This window comes from Notolepis coatsorum (genome assembly GCF_963971535.1).
Source record: "Notolepis coatsorum genome assembly, contig: SCAFFOLD_211, whole genome shotgun sequence".
Taxonomy (NCBI): domain Eukaryota; kingdom Metazoa; phylum Chordata; class Actinopteri; order Aulopiformes; family Paralepididae; genus Notolepis; species Notolepis coatsorum.
The window spans coordinates 81,692-97,984 of NW_028171919.1; the positions used below are offsets into that span (position 1 = coordinate 81,692).

Consider the following 16,293-nt stretch of genomic DNA (forward strand, 5'->3'; position numbering starts at 1 on the left):
CCCAAAATATAATTTGCGCAAAGGGCCGGGTGTTCGTTCAACGGGGGAAGAAAGACGGTCAGGTTTTAGGCTGTGTGGGTATCAAACAGGGAAGAAAGACGGTCAGGTTTTAAACTGTGTGGGTATCAAACAGGGAAGAAAGACGGTCAGGTTTTAAACTGTGTGGGTATCAAACAGGGAAGAAAGACTGTCGGGTTTTAAACTGTGTGGGTATCAAACAGGGAAGAAAGACTGTCGGGTTTTAAGCTGTGTGGGTATCAAACAGGGAAGAAAGACTGTCGGGTTTTAAACTGTGTGGGTATCAAACAGGGAAGAAAGACTGTCGGGTTTTAGGCTGTGTGGGTATCAAACAGGGAAGAAAGACTGTCAGGTTTTAGCAGGCACGTGCACACATAGAGGCCAAGGGGTGCTTGAGCACCTGCCTTTTTGAGCCTCATCAAAAAAGTGCCCTTTTTGAAAATAAAATATAATCTTTTTTTTTTTACCGTTACGCATATAGACTGCCCTTCCAACTGAAAAATGTCAGGATAGAATCAAAATATTAGGTAAAGAGAGAGAGATGCCCCATATTCCATTGCAGTTTGCACGGCCTCCTCAGCGTGCCTCTCCGCGGTCCTATATATTTTATGCATAGCGTGGGTGGTGATGATGATGATGATAGAAACCGATGTGGCACATACAGTTGAATGCTGGTATTACACTCACTGAGGGACACGAAGAAGTCAAGTCCGATGGGATTTGGGAATCTCAAATACAAATCGGGATTGGAATAAAAAATGCATTTATATTAAACAATACAGAATATACAGCACTTCTTGGGGTCTGTAGGGTAAGCAGGTTCCCAAACAGGGAAGAAAGACTGTCAGGTTTTAAACTGTTTAAACAGTCATTCAGAACTGCACTATTGCCATTGTTTGACTGTCTATTCTATTTGACTAACTATTTCATTGCACTATTGCACTATTTTACTCTGTCTACTCTATTTTGCGCTTTATTACTGTCTATTTTCAAATGTATCAAACCGTAAACAAAGTGGCCTATTGGGATGTTACTTCATGCATTGCTCTTGATCTGCCAATTGTGTGCTCATTTTATGCTCTATAGTCTGCAGTCTTTATTCTTGCTATACGGTGAAGCACTTTGAGCTGCAATTCTTGTATGAAAGGTGCTATCCAAATAAAGTTTATTATATTTATTATTAAGTGCCTTGCTCAAGAGCTACAGTATATTCACAGAGGTTGAGGGTCCGGGGGACCACCACCCACACAGCTCACATGGTACAAATAAGGGATGATGCATGTGCCGTAATGGGCAGTAGACTCAGTTTAGGGGTACTGAACTCGGTACTTTGAAGGGTACCGACCGACCAAATTACATCGGCACTACCGAGTACCGATTCACGCTAGATCGATCGGTACCAAATTTGGGTATACCTTTATATGTTTAGTATAAGAGTGTAATATTACTAGACAAGGGGGATCCTTTTCCACAAATATATATATATATATTACTGTCCCGTCTCTTGGGTCTTTTTGAAAGACCAGACGAGGTCAGAGGAGTTTGATAGTATTTACTGAGGATTGGCCAGATAATGTTGATATTTAAATATTTTAAAACATGATCATGCGATTTATTATGTGGGATGTGTTACAACAATAAATAACAAAATGTTCTAAATAAATAACAACATGTTCTAAATAAATAATAAAAAAAATAATAAAAAAAAACAAAATGTTAAAATTGAGAAATTTGGACGTCTTCTTTTCTTACAACTGGAATCAAAAATAATTGTTATTACAGTGAGAGTTAAGTACCGGAAAAAAAGGTCCGGGAACTGGTTCTGTTACCGGTATCGGTTCAAATGTGAACGGCACACAACCCTAATGCACAGTCAGGTACTGGGAAAGATTGTATGGAGGACAAGAAACAACACAAGAACCATTGTTAACATGTTATTGTATTGAGGGATGGGCATCGATTTTTTTTAAATATTTGAATAGTTCGATTTGTTTATGCAAATATTGTTTTGTCTCAAAAATTATATTTTCCCTTGTTCGAAGTTTGATGATTAATAATTTTTTATACATTATACATTTTTATATTTTTTTGTTATCACAGAGAGAGTTATTAAGGTACCGAGGTACAGCTCCCACAGTGAGATTAATTGAAAGAAAAGCAGGCTGGATTAGACCTGAAATTAGAGGCCACTCAATCTCATGGGCCAGCTCATCCAATCAGTGTTAAGACAAGCTTCTACCATGCTATATGAACCCATTGGTAGAATGATCTCGTTAGTGTTGACCTTGTTCTTCTGACTGTTTGAGAGTCTGAGGCTCGGTGTGGATGTAAGCTATAGTTGCGCTCAGTCTACACGGTATTATACTTCTTCTTATACACAATATTATACTACTATCATACTTCACTGTTCATACTTTTTGCACATTACTGCTCAATTGCACAGCCATGCTGAATATTCCATCCTGTAAATATTCAACACTGTATTGACAGAAGATTGGTTTCCTGTACAGAAACAGATCCAATTTTCCTCTATTTAGTAGAAAAAGAATTGTTGAATCAGTCTTCTTATCAGTTTTGGACTATGGTGATGTAATTTATAGGCATGCTGCGGCATCAACTCTTAAACCTCTGGATGCTGCACCACTCAGCTCTTAGATTTATTCCTGGTGACAGATATGATACTCACCATTGTGTCCTGTATGATAGGGTGGGTTGACCTCCTCTTGCAGAAAGGCGCAACAAACACTGGTATTTATTTATTTTTAAAGCCCTTATTGGTAAACAACCTGTTTATATCTCCTTGTTAGATTGGAATATTGGAACCTATTCAACTCGATCGAATGACTGGATGGTTCTTAGGGTTCCTCAAGTTTGTTCTGAGCTAGGGAAGTCAGCCTTTTTCTTTGATGCCTCCAACTCATGGAATGTCCTTCAACTCACGCTAAAATTGGAGGTTCTCCCTTCCCTCGGTATGTTTAAACGTATAAGACCATTGTGTGACCTGTAACTGTTTTAGCTGATCTTTTAAATTATTTTAAACGTTTGTTATTTTTACTCTGGTGTTTAAATTCCTGTGAATATTGTTTTTATTATGTACTGTTTACATTTTGTACAATCGTCGTTTCTGTAAATGAGGGAAACCTCAGAGGCTTACGGTTTTAAATAAAGGTTGAAATGAAATATTTTTTATTATTTATTTTTATTCAAATGAGTGTATATACTTGACCACAGTTGTACAGCCCTGGCCTATTCCTATTCGTTTTTTTTATCAAATTTTTATTTTCAATTTCCTTTTTCAAAAACAAACACAACATTGAAGACAACAATACAAGAAAAATAACAAACGATGGAGGGGTAGCCAGAACGTCAAGGCCCACAATCTGCTGCAAAACGCCGGGCATGGAGTCCACGAGACGGCTCCCTTCGGACCCCTCCAGGACTCCCACAATACGGATGTTGAATCCGCTCTCTCTCAGAGCGACTCCTACAGGTCGGTTGGGGGACGCCTGCACAGCAGAGACAGGAAGTGGCGGGGGTAGTGTGAGCCTCCCACACGTTACACCTCGCCCAATGAGAGTCCGCGCTGGCAGGTGAAAAGATGTGACAGGCCGCCTCCTCGTGTATCGGAGGAGACACGTGATGCAAGGCTTCTATCCTCCCTACGACCAGCCAGTGGGGGGCATATGCGAGCAACGTTCAAGACAGGGGAGAATTGGAAACAGTGAAATTGGGATGGGAGAAAAATAGAAAATAAGGAGAGAAAAAGTGGATACAATCTTTTTTTCCCTTTACACAGCAGCCGTATCACAGACACATTTCAGTAATCACATTCTGATATTGCAACAACCAGATGAGTACCCCATTGATTTATCTATGTATTGATTTAAATCCCTGGACTCTGTATAATCACTCTGCCCTCAGATTCATCACTAATGATAGATACTACACTCATCACTGTGTCCTTTATGAGAAGGTTGGTTGGCCCTCTGACGGAGAGGCGCAACAAACACTGCATGGTATTTCTTCATTTTTAAGGCACTTATTGGTAAGCTACCTCCTTATATTACACCTTTATTGGAATGGAATTTTGGAACCTATGTAATCCGTTCTAGTGACTGGCTGGTCCTTAAGGTCCCTCGAGTTTGCTTGGAACAGGGTAAATCTGCATTTTGCTATGATGCCCACTAGCTCATGAAACAGTCCTTAATTAGAGTTTGAGATTATCCCCTCCCCCCAGAGTTTAAAACCTTGATCTCCAACCTTTGTAGTTGTACGTGTTTTAATTGTGTATCCCTACTTTTTGCCTCCTCTTGTTGTCTTATTATTATGATTTTATATGCTGTGTGATTTATTTTTTTGAATGATATTTTTCCTCCTTTTTTCCGTTTTTCTCCCCTCCCAATGTTAGTCGTTATGCCAATTCCCAATCCCCTTCCTGGTCGTTGCGCACTCTACCCCCTACCGTCGGTCTGGGAGGGCGGAGACTATCACGTGCTTCCTCCGACACATGAGTAGCCAATCCACCGCTTTTTTTCACCTGGCAGCGTGGACTCTCACTGGGGGAGTGTAACGTGTGGAAGGTCACACTACCCCCCTTAGATCCTTCCCTCGCTGTGCAGGCGCCCCGACCGAACTGTAGGAGTCGCTGTCCACAACGACCAGGACCCACCCTCGCCGGCTTCCCTCTCGCTGACTCTGCCAGTATGACGGCCGGCCAAGCCGGAAGCAACGCTGACAGCCGGATTCGATACCAGTGTCTCTTGCGTTGGTGAAGAGCGCCTTGTCAGCTGCGCCACCCAGCCGCATGCTGTGTGATTTTATATGCTTTTTTCTTTTGCTTATTTATGTACACTTGACGTAACTGTAAATGAGGGAAACCTCACTTGCCTTTTGAGTTTAAATGAAGGTTTAAAATGAAACTTACAATTGCAATGAAATTAACAAAAAATATTGCATGTACGCCCCGGGCCCGGCATAATGCCGGGGCCCACCCTGCCACAGCGATCGCACCTTCCTACAGGCTTGGCCTTCGGTGTCTCAGGCCTGGTAGCCCCTCTGGTGCGGAGATCCTGCTGATCCCGCTTTCCAGACTCAAGTTTCAAGTTTCAAGTTTCTTTAATAGTTGTCATACAGAAGTACAGAACACTTTTATACAAAATGCTTCTTACTGTTACGCTCCAGAGACTGTGCTAGACAAGATAAGTATGAAATAACATAGTATAGCATGTAAATTATATTTTTGCTTATATATATTATATAAGCATTTCATTGTATACTTGTATGCCGTGACAATTAAAACTCTTGACTCTTAAAACTCTTGACTCTTAAATTAGAAGTAAAAAATGAGGTCACAGTGTTCAGTATAGACATATGTACAATGTTCGATGCAGAATAGACGTAACTGAGTTACCATATAATATACAATATACTATGCAGTGTACTAATATACAATACTATATAGTGCAAAGCAGAAATGGGATAAGGTACAATTTAGGTACAATTTACAGAAAGGTGTACGAGTTGTAGTGCAAATCCTTTATCAATAAATATAAAGTGTGTTTAGGTGATCTAAAGTGTGGAGAGTGGGTGCTGCAGTGTGTTGTTTGTTTAAAGTGAGTGTGTGCATGTGGATGTGTGTGCTGTGTGCATTTGGTGGTTGTTGTATAGTGTTTATTGTTCGTTGAGCAGCCTGATGGCCTGGGGATAGAAGCTTCTTCTGAGTCTTTCTGTGCTCGCCTTGAGACTCCGGTATCGCTTGCCTGACCGCAGCAGTTCAAAGAGGCAGTTGTTCGGGTGGCTGGAGTCCTTAATGATTCTCTTAGCCTTACCCCTGCACCGCTTGTTGTAAATGTTCTGGAGGGTGGGGAGCCCCCCTCCAATTGTGCGTTCGGCTGAACGTGTCACTCTTTGTAGTCTGCTTCGGTCTTGTGCAGTGCTATTCCCAAACCAGGAGGTGATGTTGCCAGTCAGGATGCTCTCTATTGTACATGAGTAGAAGTTCTTAAGGATCTTCTGACTGACTTGGAACTTCCTTAGGCGCCTGAGGAAGTAGAGGCGTTGTCGTGCCTTCTTCACAACACTGTCAATGTGTGTGGTCCATGTCAAGTCCTCGGATATGTGGGCTCCGAGGTACTTAAAGCTGTTCACTCTCTCAACCGGTGCCCCGTCGATGCTGAGGGGGCTGTAGTCCTTGACCCCCGACCTCCTGAAGTCCACAATCATCTCCTTTGTTTTGCTGACGTTCAGGGAGAGGCTGTTTTCCTGGCACCATCCCGCCAGGACCTTGACCTCTTCCAGGTAGGCCCTCTCGTCGTTTGCAGAGATCAGGCCCACCACTACTGTGTCGTCAGCAAATTTGATGATTGTGTTGTTACTCCGCTGAGCCACACAGTCGTGTGGGTACAGGGAGTAGAGGAGGGGACTCAGAACACAGCCCTGGGGGGCCCCTATGTTGAGGGTGATGGATGAGGAGGTGCAGTTGCCTGCTCTCACCACCTGGGGTCTGCCCGTTTTTTTTAGGTACAGGGATGATAGTGGACTTCTTCAGGCAGGTGGGGATGACAGTCTGTTCTAAGGACAGGTTAAATATGTCAGTGAATACTGGGGCCAGTTGGTCGGCACAGACTTTTAGGACGCGGCCGGGAATGCCGTCCGGTCCTGCTGCCTTCCTGATATTCACTTTTTTAAAGGTCCGCCTCACCTCATGCTCTGTTACCCTGAACACTGAGTCTCCATCAGCAGATCCCCCCCCCCCCCCCCCATTGCCGTGGCTTGTGGGCTGGTGTTGTTATTACCAGCCTCAAACCTCGCATAGAAGGTATTGAGATCATTTGCTAAGGAGATGTCACTGTTCAGACTCCTTTGCTTCGATGTATTCTATCATGTCCCTTAACGGAATATCCTGGTTCTTTTCACCAAGCAGGTCGAGCTGTATCTCCTGGTCCGCGATGCCGCGGGCGATCACGTCACGTAGTATTTCCTCTGTGAAGTCGTTGACTCGATTGCACCCCGTACAGTTCATCTCGTATTTGCACGTGTCCGCCTGCCCTTTCAAGCGGGCGTGGAACGACCGGATGGGCTCCTCGTGTCCCTGTCGCATGTTAGACAGGGCCACGCGGGCTGCCATGATGTTCTCCTCCGCGCGGACGGCGAGCGTCTCCATGGCCGCGAGGACATCTCTCTCATCACTGTCCACCAGGCTCCTGCCCGCCGAGCGAGTGAGGTCCTTCCTCAGATCCTCCTCGCAGCACTCTAGAAGCTGTGTGACAACATCGGGTCCGACGAGTTTGGTGCCCCTCTTATACTCGCCCCAGCGGGTTATAAAGTATGACCAGGTCTCCGCTGTCCCGGCTAGCGCTATAGAGGGGCGCCTGAGCTTCTCCATTTTGGCATTGGCTGCAGCATGGTCCGTTGCATGTAGGTTTAGCATGGCCACTACCACTGCTACCTCCTCATGCTCAGCTACATATTCACAACCCTCGACAGGGCATTCAACTTGCACAGACGTCATTGGCACTGTATTCCCCAGTAGCTCCACGAAATTAGCAAGGTAGATTTATCTACCAGTTCTGTCCTTCAGGTGGCACCGTTTGTATACAGATTCCCGGGTGGCGTTAGTTGCCGACGTCTCCGTGATCTGTTAGGGTATTATACAGATTCCCGGGTGGCATTATTTGCTGCAGTCTCCTAGCCCCTTTCTCCGTGATCTGTTCGTGTGCATGTGTCCTCCTTTCACTTGGCTGAGCTAATTTTTGTTTGATTATAAATAAGAACAACATTCTATTTGTTCACTTGCTTTAATAGGCGAAATGACAATAATCAAACAAGTCATGAGCCGGGGGAAACGTGTGTCTGTTTACATGATAGCAGTAGTCTAACTACTTCCCTTTCCGGTGCGTGCACCAATATGTAACCGGAGTGCAATATTCCCTAATAAATACATCATCATTATGCAGAACCTCCATAGAAAATACAATTACATACAAACAGTAGTAAGAAGAATAGTAGTATATGTGTATACAGTATGTAGTGTTATTATAAATTGTTATCATACAACATTATATAAATAATGTATAATGTGAGTACTGATTTTACATAATCTTAGATTATGTCTATTCTCAGACGTGTGATATTTATGATATTCATCATGATATTTATGGGTCCAATAGAGGATTATGAGTGATTCTCTCTCTCTCTCTCTCTCTCTCTCTCTCTCTCTCTCTCTCTCTCTCTCTCTCTCTCTCTCTCTCTCTCTCTCTCTCTCTCTCTCTCTCCCTCTCCCAAGGCCGTTCAGGACATCACAAGGGACCGGAGCATTGACCCAGAGGAGATCGTCACGCTCATATTTGAGAGAATTGATGTAAAGGGAGAGGGTAAGAAACACAGGCCAAAGAAATATTCACAGTACAAGTCAACTAGCTTGTGGCAAATTACATGACATGCCGGGTTTAAGGGGAAAATTTGCAGCCAGAATTTAAATGGTGGGTTTTTGAACCCGTAAAAAGACACACGTGAAGCCATAATGCCAACACTATGAATAAAAAATGGGGGACCCTGATGTAAACAAGACGAAAGTCTTTCTCTGGTCTGCATCCCCTTGACAATTGTGTGTATTGAGCCGTACTGTATTGTACCCATTCTGCAATCTGTTAAATAAAGTTTTTCATTCATTCATTCATTCATTCATTCATTCATTCATTCATTCATTCATTCATTCATTCATTCATTCATTCATTCATTCATTCATTCATTCATCCATTCACCTCTTTCATGTTATCGCATGTCAAATTGATCACACTGTCTACTTGCTCATTATGCGTATATTCAGTTAATTATATTGTTCGCGCTGCCTATTTAAACTTTTCTACTGTACTATAATTTATATTGCCTGCATTTATGTCTTTCTACTATTACCATGCCCATACCTGTACCCCTCCTCCCCCATGCTGATATGATGCCTGAATGTCCCCAAGGGGATCAATAAAGGAATATCTTATCTCATCTTAGTTTACATGATTTCACATCTTGAAGTTTCATTGCAAATCCTTCCTCGAACCTCGTCGTTCCAATCGGACTCGGATAAGATCAGATTCCTTTAGGAGTGGTTTTATTACAAAGTAGTCCATGCGTTTACAAATACATGCATATTATTGACTCTAAAACGATTAGGCCGGCCAGCCTTTAAACTATTTAATAGTCAACTCTGCTTTCTGTCTATGTCTCAGTGACAATACAAAAACCTGCTCTCCCTTTTCTTCTCCCTTCTGTAGTATCGAGAGTTGTATTCAGTGGCGGCCGCTGCCGCTGGTGCCTTGTGGGTCGCAGTTCACGTTAATAGGTAGAGTTGAAAATGTAATGCTCTGAGATGCTCTGGAGCAATCTCTCTCTGTCTCTCGGATCAATCAAATCAAATAATTAACACATGTATGTTGTCATTTTAAACAACTCACCATTCATTCATTATGCATCAGCAGCAGCTAAATTAATGTTATAGTTCACAACACAGCAGCGCGTTTTGAATCGCTAGCCTATTAATTATCGTCTCAGCAAGCACAGTCAATACTTTTTTCCGTAGCCGCATTTCGCGGAGACAGCTGTGTATAGCGAGAGAGAGAGCGAGAGAGAGAGAGAGAGAGAGAGAGACTCACTGTTTAGTTGAAACGTCCAGGGCAGGAGAGCTTGATAAACGTGTATAATCCACTGTTGATGTATTCCAGACCACTGTCCACTGTCTCCAGACTGCATCCGCCATATAGCTTGTTAGCCAAGTGTTAGCTTGTTAGCACAACACAAGTACATTCCTTTGTCCATTTCCGCTCGAACAGACTGCAAACTACCTGGTGTTCTATCGCCATGCTCTAAGACAAACTCTAACCATAACCAACTTTGAAAGAGTGCCTAAGCTTAACAGTCTAAAGAACTTGCAGTCACGGCACGCTCTAAGACAAACAGCTGCCTGCATCATTCTCACAACAACACAACTATCTCCACCAACGGACCAACCTAGGAATAACCTAGAATTGGAACATTAGAAATTGGATTCGGCCAATCAGAGATCGTCTCTGTGAAATTCTGCTACGGAAAAAAATACTTGCGTCGGCCAATCAGAGAGCGTCTCCGCGAAATGCGGCTACAGAAATTCTTGACGCTACTGGCTAGACCGCTTCAAATCGCGCCCGGATTCCAACATAATAGTCATATTTCAACGCACAACGCGTTATGCACTGATTGGCTGTGACGGATACAGCGATCAAACTGTGACGCGCACTCAGAGCGATATCGCGTCTAGCCCGGGCCGAGAAATACGAAAAAATAAAAAAAATTAAAAAAACGTGATGTCACTTCCTGCTCAGGAAAACGAGTGTTTTTTATTTGAGATAATAACGTTATATTGTGCATTGGAAATACAAACATACTTAAAATGAGTAAATATTATTCATTTTAAACATGTTTATATTATTTATAGGGCTATAAAACTAAAAAGTTTTATTTTCTTCTTCTCTGATTTAACAGCAGGTGGGTCGGCGCCCGTGCGCCCCTAGTGGCAGAGCCGCCACTGGTTGTATTTAAACACCCACAGTGTCCCTTCCGCTTTCTCGGAATAGAGACTTGGCTCTCTTTCCCTGGAAGATAATATTATTATTAGGGATGCTCGATATTGGCTTTTTTACCGATACCGATATACCGATATTGTCCAACTCTTAATTTCCGATACCGATATCAACCGATACCGATATATGCAGGGTCCCCCCCTTGAATCATTTCAGGTAATTAACATTACATATCTCTTGTTGTGGAATTAACACAACATTATGCATACTTTTGACAATAAATAAAATCTGAATTTGTTCTTACTTGCTTGCCTGCGTAAATAAAGGTTATAGAAATGTAAAAAAAAATTGAAAACCGATAACGATATTCTTTTGTCTTTGCTTTGGACCCCCCACAGGTGAGCTGACCTTGGAGGAGTTCATTGAAGGGGCCAAGGACCACGCGGATATCATGGATATGATGAAGAAAATGATGGACCTGACACCAGTACTGATAATCATCGTTGAAGGACGGCAGAAGGTGTGAGAACCCAATGCCTCGTGCAACAGGGGACTATTATCCCCCAACCCCCCACAGAAAAGACTGCTTGAGGTCAACCTCCTAAAAAGAACCTTGAAGGAAACCTGATGTTTTCTCTCCCAAACTAGGGGGGGGGGAGGGGGGGGGGGCACTGCCAACAAAGACAGTTGTGTCTTTCAAGAGGTCCTCTGAACATGTCGAGGTGGTTGTGTGGAAAAATAGTGTGTAATCAGATGAAGGGAAGCATTCAGATCCTGGCGCTCTTCTGACACCTACACTGATGTTGGATTTAAATACAAAACAAACAAAAGAAAGGATATTCAAGAGGACGCTCTCACGCTCCGCAGCAGTCCGTGTTTTGGTGCTCAACATTCTAAGTGGCCTGTGAGGTCAGCGAGCCGTCTCCCGTGCTGAATTCAGGGTTCCCACTCTATTTAGGAAATTATTTCCCTGGACATAATTATAAACTGTGCATCATGTGCAAGGATATATTCCATCTCAAAAGTCTATCATCATTGCCTGACATAAGAGCATAATGGCCGCTCGGTAACACGGGTCTGGGACTTTCTTTAACATTTGTAATTACTTCTATCTGGTGACTTTTATGAGAAGGGCCTATAGGGAGGTGCAGCGGTCACGTCATTGTTGTTTCCCCTGCGGTCCACCTCGCCTGAAATTGCAATGTATTTCCAATGGCCACATTTCTAAATCGTCTCGTTTTAAAACAAATAAAGCATGAACATTGGCACGGTGTACCTTTCTGTGTGTATGCATCCACAATCTATAGCTCAACATGAAACAATTCGCAATTAATCGTAAAATAATTACGAATAATTGTATTTCAACCAAAAATGCTTAAACAATGATGTTTGTGATAGAAGGGAACTCATTTTATGCAAAAATGGAAAGCTTGCCAATGTTCATGAGGCAGAATTATTACAATAGCCGATAATACATTTTCCCAATGATAAATCCCTATATGGGTGGACCGCGCGGGTCAGACCACACCTCCCTATAACCTTCAGATTTCTTGGAAGGTTTTTTCCACCATACTTTATTTCATTTTTTCTTTTTCTTTCTCTCCATGAATGGAAATGTATTCCTTTGAATTTTCCAGGTTTCCAAACATGCTTATACAGTATCTTATCTTATATCTTACAGGAACGATTTTATGAACTTTATGTCACCCAGATATGGTTGTTCCGTTGCTCACTAAACACATAACACTCAAAACTCAAAAGTGGTTACAATAATAATAATTATTAGCTTTTATTTATTTTTGGATCTACAGGATAAAATGGTTACCATGTTGGCTGCTAAGAGCAAGGGTACATTTGGTATTCCTATACGACAAGAGTAGCAGTATGTTTGTATGTGAGCCTGGAAGGAGACGTTTAATTCATTCAGTTAATAATTACTGTGCTCAAGTGGCCAATGGTCACCTTCTGAGGAATGATAGAGCACATTGGCTCACAAATCTGCCAGCCAGGCCCACTCATAAATGGGGGGGGGGGGGGGGGGGGCCTCGGGGGCCCCCACAATAAACATGTGTTTAATATATGATATGGGTTAAGTAGGTTTGGGGGAGAGCCCATTCACTGGACTTTGTCAGGGACCCAGTCATGTCGGTTGCCTGCTGCTGCTGGCTGACGTGAATGGTTGTAGGAAGGCACAAGCTGGAAGAAGTGGTGTACAGACAATTGAGGTTATACGGCAGAGGGTATATATGAATATCCCACCATTCTATATCTCCCAAGAGTTACTAGGCCGTTCAGTGTGTATACTCTAGTATTCCATACACAGTATATGTGCATAAACCCTCAACTACACGAGCGGCTGACACCTGCAGACGCACAGTGACACACCTATACCAGAACAATCCCTGATCTGTGGGTCACTGATCCTCCTAATGCCGTTAACAGCTCCAGGGTACTGAGCCGTCGCTGACCAGATTTACACCAACGCCACGGCTTTTTTTAGGACGGGCTCAGCAGCTCAATGTCCAGAAGAGGGAAGACAGAGAGAGCGCTGACATAGATTCAAGTAGCAGCACCATCACTCTGGTCAAACGTGTCTCTCCTCCGCTTCCCTGTTGTTCTGTCCCGATTCATGAAACGAAGATCGATTGGAGAAATCATCTCGGACCAATAAATTGCCTTGCTAAAGGAGCATTCCAGGTTTTTCAGAAGCCTATCTGATTGTATTAACTATTTTCAAAGTCCTGGCTGCTGTGGTCTGGTTTTTGAAATAATGGAAGGAGGTTTTCAGTATAAAAACAGTGACTATTTTTAGATTAGATAATGGTTCAAACAACCTGATGATCAACTTTGCAGATCTTGGGTATATCAAGTCTGTGTCTGGATTTCTGTTCATAATTAGCAACCATGTAGGCCTGTATCTAACTGGCATTCTGTATGCTATTTGAAGATCCCATATTATGGAAAATGGGTTTTGCCTTGGTGTAGAATTGGCAGTCTGAGATGTTATTTGGGTGCTGGGGGGGAAATAAAGCCAATCAGAATGATTGCCCTTTGTGATGTCATACCAAGGACACAAACAATCAATTTGTTTTAATGATTAAATTAGGTGTCCCTTTTGGAGCCAAGAACACTGTCTAAGAAAACACTAAGAACAAGCTTTGCCATAAACTCCACGGCACGGATGAATCAACACCTTAAAAGTCTCAACCCCTACCATCTCAATACCATTGTGTGCCCCGGACCATCACAGGAGAACCCTAATAATCACCAACGGTCTTGAGAGCCGCAGTTTCCTCTGTATTAATTGTATCATCTCATAATTGAAATTGGAATATGTGCAAGCATGATTTATAATTGAAAGGGGTCCAAGCATACTGTTTAAGGTATCGTGCATTTGATTTTTTTTTCTGATCAACTCTAGAAATTAGTATTTGAGAGCTGTTTCTTTTATGTCATTACTGGGATGTGCCCCCAGACCCCCCCCCCCCTAGGTATGTCCCCTGAGGAACAGTAGGGCCTGGGGCCACCTAGTGGTATAATCTGGCCATGGCATCACCACCACCACCGTCACAGTCCATCATCACCATCATTTTTCCTTCATCAGTCTTTGTTGTATTTCTTGTGCAAACATATTGCAGGATATTTTCATATCCCTTTTCATATCGTGACCGTTTTACCGTTTTAACTCTAATGCAGCAGTCAAAGTGAAATTAGTGTTTGTTTTGATTTAGTTTTGGTTTATTTGACAGGTACAATGCACAATATATATATTGCACCAGAAATAGCTCATTTACATCTGTGGTCCCTGGAGGTGTGGCCGGTGACAGATCAATGTAAAAATAAACACAGTAAAATAAGGGGGAAATATCCTTGTTAAGAATATTAGTTTAGTTGAATGGATCCAATTCAGTTGCCCTAAAAGCTTTTTTTTTTTTTTGCATAAGTATAATATAAGGTATAGCATTCCTTCGACCCTTACTACTAGCTGAAAACTAACAAGATATAGTAAGATGGATTGTTGTTATTAACTTGAAAGGAAATGCTGGTACATAAACACATTGTGACAAGTGCCACGCGGCAAAGAAAAATAACTAATAAATAAATAAAAATCGAAACATCAAAATGAACATTCATGAGAACCAAACTTGAAAAACCGGTCCTTGCACAACAGTCATTCTTTAAGAAATGTCCTACACATGGGCCTGCAGATCATTTAAATAATTTTATAAACACCAAACCAAAGGTAGAATAGGTAACAAGCAATGACCTTTTAAACGTGACATAACTAGTAACGTTAGTATACTAGTATAAACAAAATAACTTAAAACAACCATTGGTTGATAATTTCAGCAATCCCACTTTCCAGCATGTAACCTATACCGTAAGACATTGGTGACAAGGCAGAGTAGGCTTGTCTGAAGCTTAGTAAACCTAATATCTCCACTGGCCACGTGGGATTCCTCTGTGGCTGACCGGTAGATGTTAATTTCCCATCCAGACGACTCCGTTCAAATCCAGGTGGCTTACAGTGGTGCTGAGGCCCAGAAGGGGTTTCAACAGAGGGTGGGTGTAGCAAAGCAGCCCTGCCCGAAGCCCAGCAATAGCCTAATATCTCCCTTAGCCAGGCAAGATTCCTCTTTGGCTGACCGTTAGATGTTTGGTTTTCCCATGCGGGGGCGACCCATGGTTTGAATCCATGTGGGTCACACATCCTCTAGGTCTAGGACTTTTAAATCTTTTTATTTTTATACAGTGAAAAGGGGCAGGTATGTACAGTATGTGATAAGATCTATAGGGAGGAATGTTTGAAAATGTACATAATATTGAATGTTGTTTTTGAAGTGAATTCAGATATCTTGACATTCCACAAGGACGGTTGGCATCTGTTTAGAAATGAGGAGAGACCATCCTTTGAATTCTCCAGATTTGTTTCATTTAGAGTCAATCTCCAGGCTATGACCTATTGTCTATATTTATTGTGCAATAGAACTGTTTTGACAGAAGAAAATGTATACATTTAACTGGAAGTTGATGTTAACCAATCATACTTTGTGCTGCCTTACAAATAAAGTTTTTAAACAAATTCTGACTGCCTGTCTCTTGGTGAAAACGTGAACAAAACACATTTCCCAAACCAGAGAAGTAAGACTAAAACCTGTGATGTCAATATCATTCAGAGGTTAAATCTACAGCCTCCTAGACTCTGCGTACCGACCCACCTGCAAAAGTGGAGCCTTTCCTTTGTCCTCTTTTTCTCTGTCTTCCAGCGCATGATTTATCATGCAGACTCCCTTCTTTGTTCTTTATTAAATCTCAGAGAGGTACATGGGGGCGGCTACGTGGCGTAGTGGGCAAGGAGCTCGCCACGAAATCTGGAGACGCTGGGCTCGCCTGTTCGAGCCCAGCGCTCCACATTTGCTTTCAGTTTAGCTGGTCGTCCGTACTAATACACATTGGCCGTATTAGGGGGTGGGAAACTGATGGGTGGGGATCGGGCGTTGTGGACAGCGACTCCTACAGGTCGGTTGGTGCGAGACGCCAGCCAAGCTGATAGCAACACCGGGAGCTGGATTCAAACAGGCGAATCCTAGCGTCTCCGGTGTTGGTGACGAACGCAATCTCCGCTACGCCACCTGACCCCCCTATACTTTGTAATATTGACTATTCACTCTGTAATAAATATTTGAGTGCTAAACCCTCTCCTATCGTCCTTCAAGGTCAATTG

At 42.6% G+C, this 16,293-nt stretch overlaps 1 protein-coding gene across 1 annotated transcript in view; it reads left to right on the top strand.

Moving 5' to 3' along the window:
• Positions 1-11,094, top strand: part of guca1d (guanylate cyclase activator 1d) — a gene marked incomplete at both ends in the record, with an annotated part of 30,808 nt that extends 19,714 nt beyond the window's left edge. Inside the window, 2 exons of the mRNA XM_084339087.1 lie at positions 8,303-8,390; positions 10,967-11,094. Coding sequence (XP_084195213.1) covers positions 8,303-8,390; positions 10,967-11,094 — 216 coding nt within the window. The remainder of the gene's footprint in view (positions 1-8,302; positions 8,391-10,966) is intronic.
• Between the last annotated feature and the right edge of the window lie 5,199 nt (positions 11,095-16,293).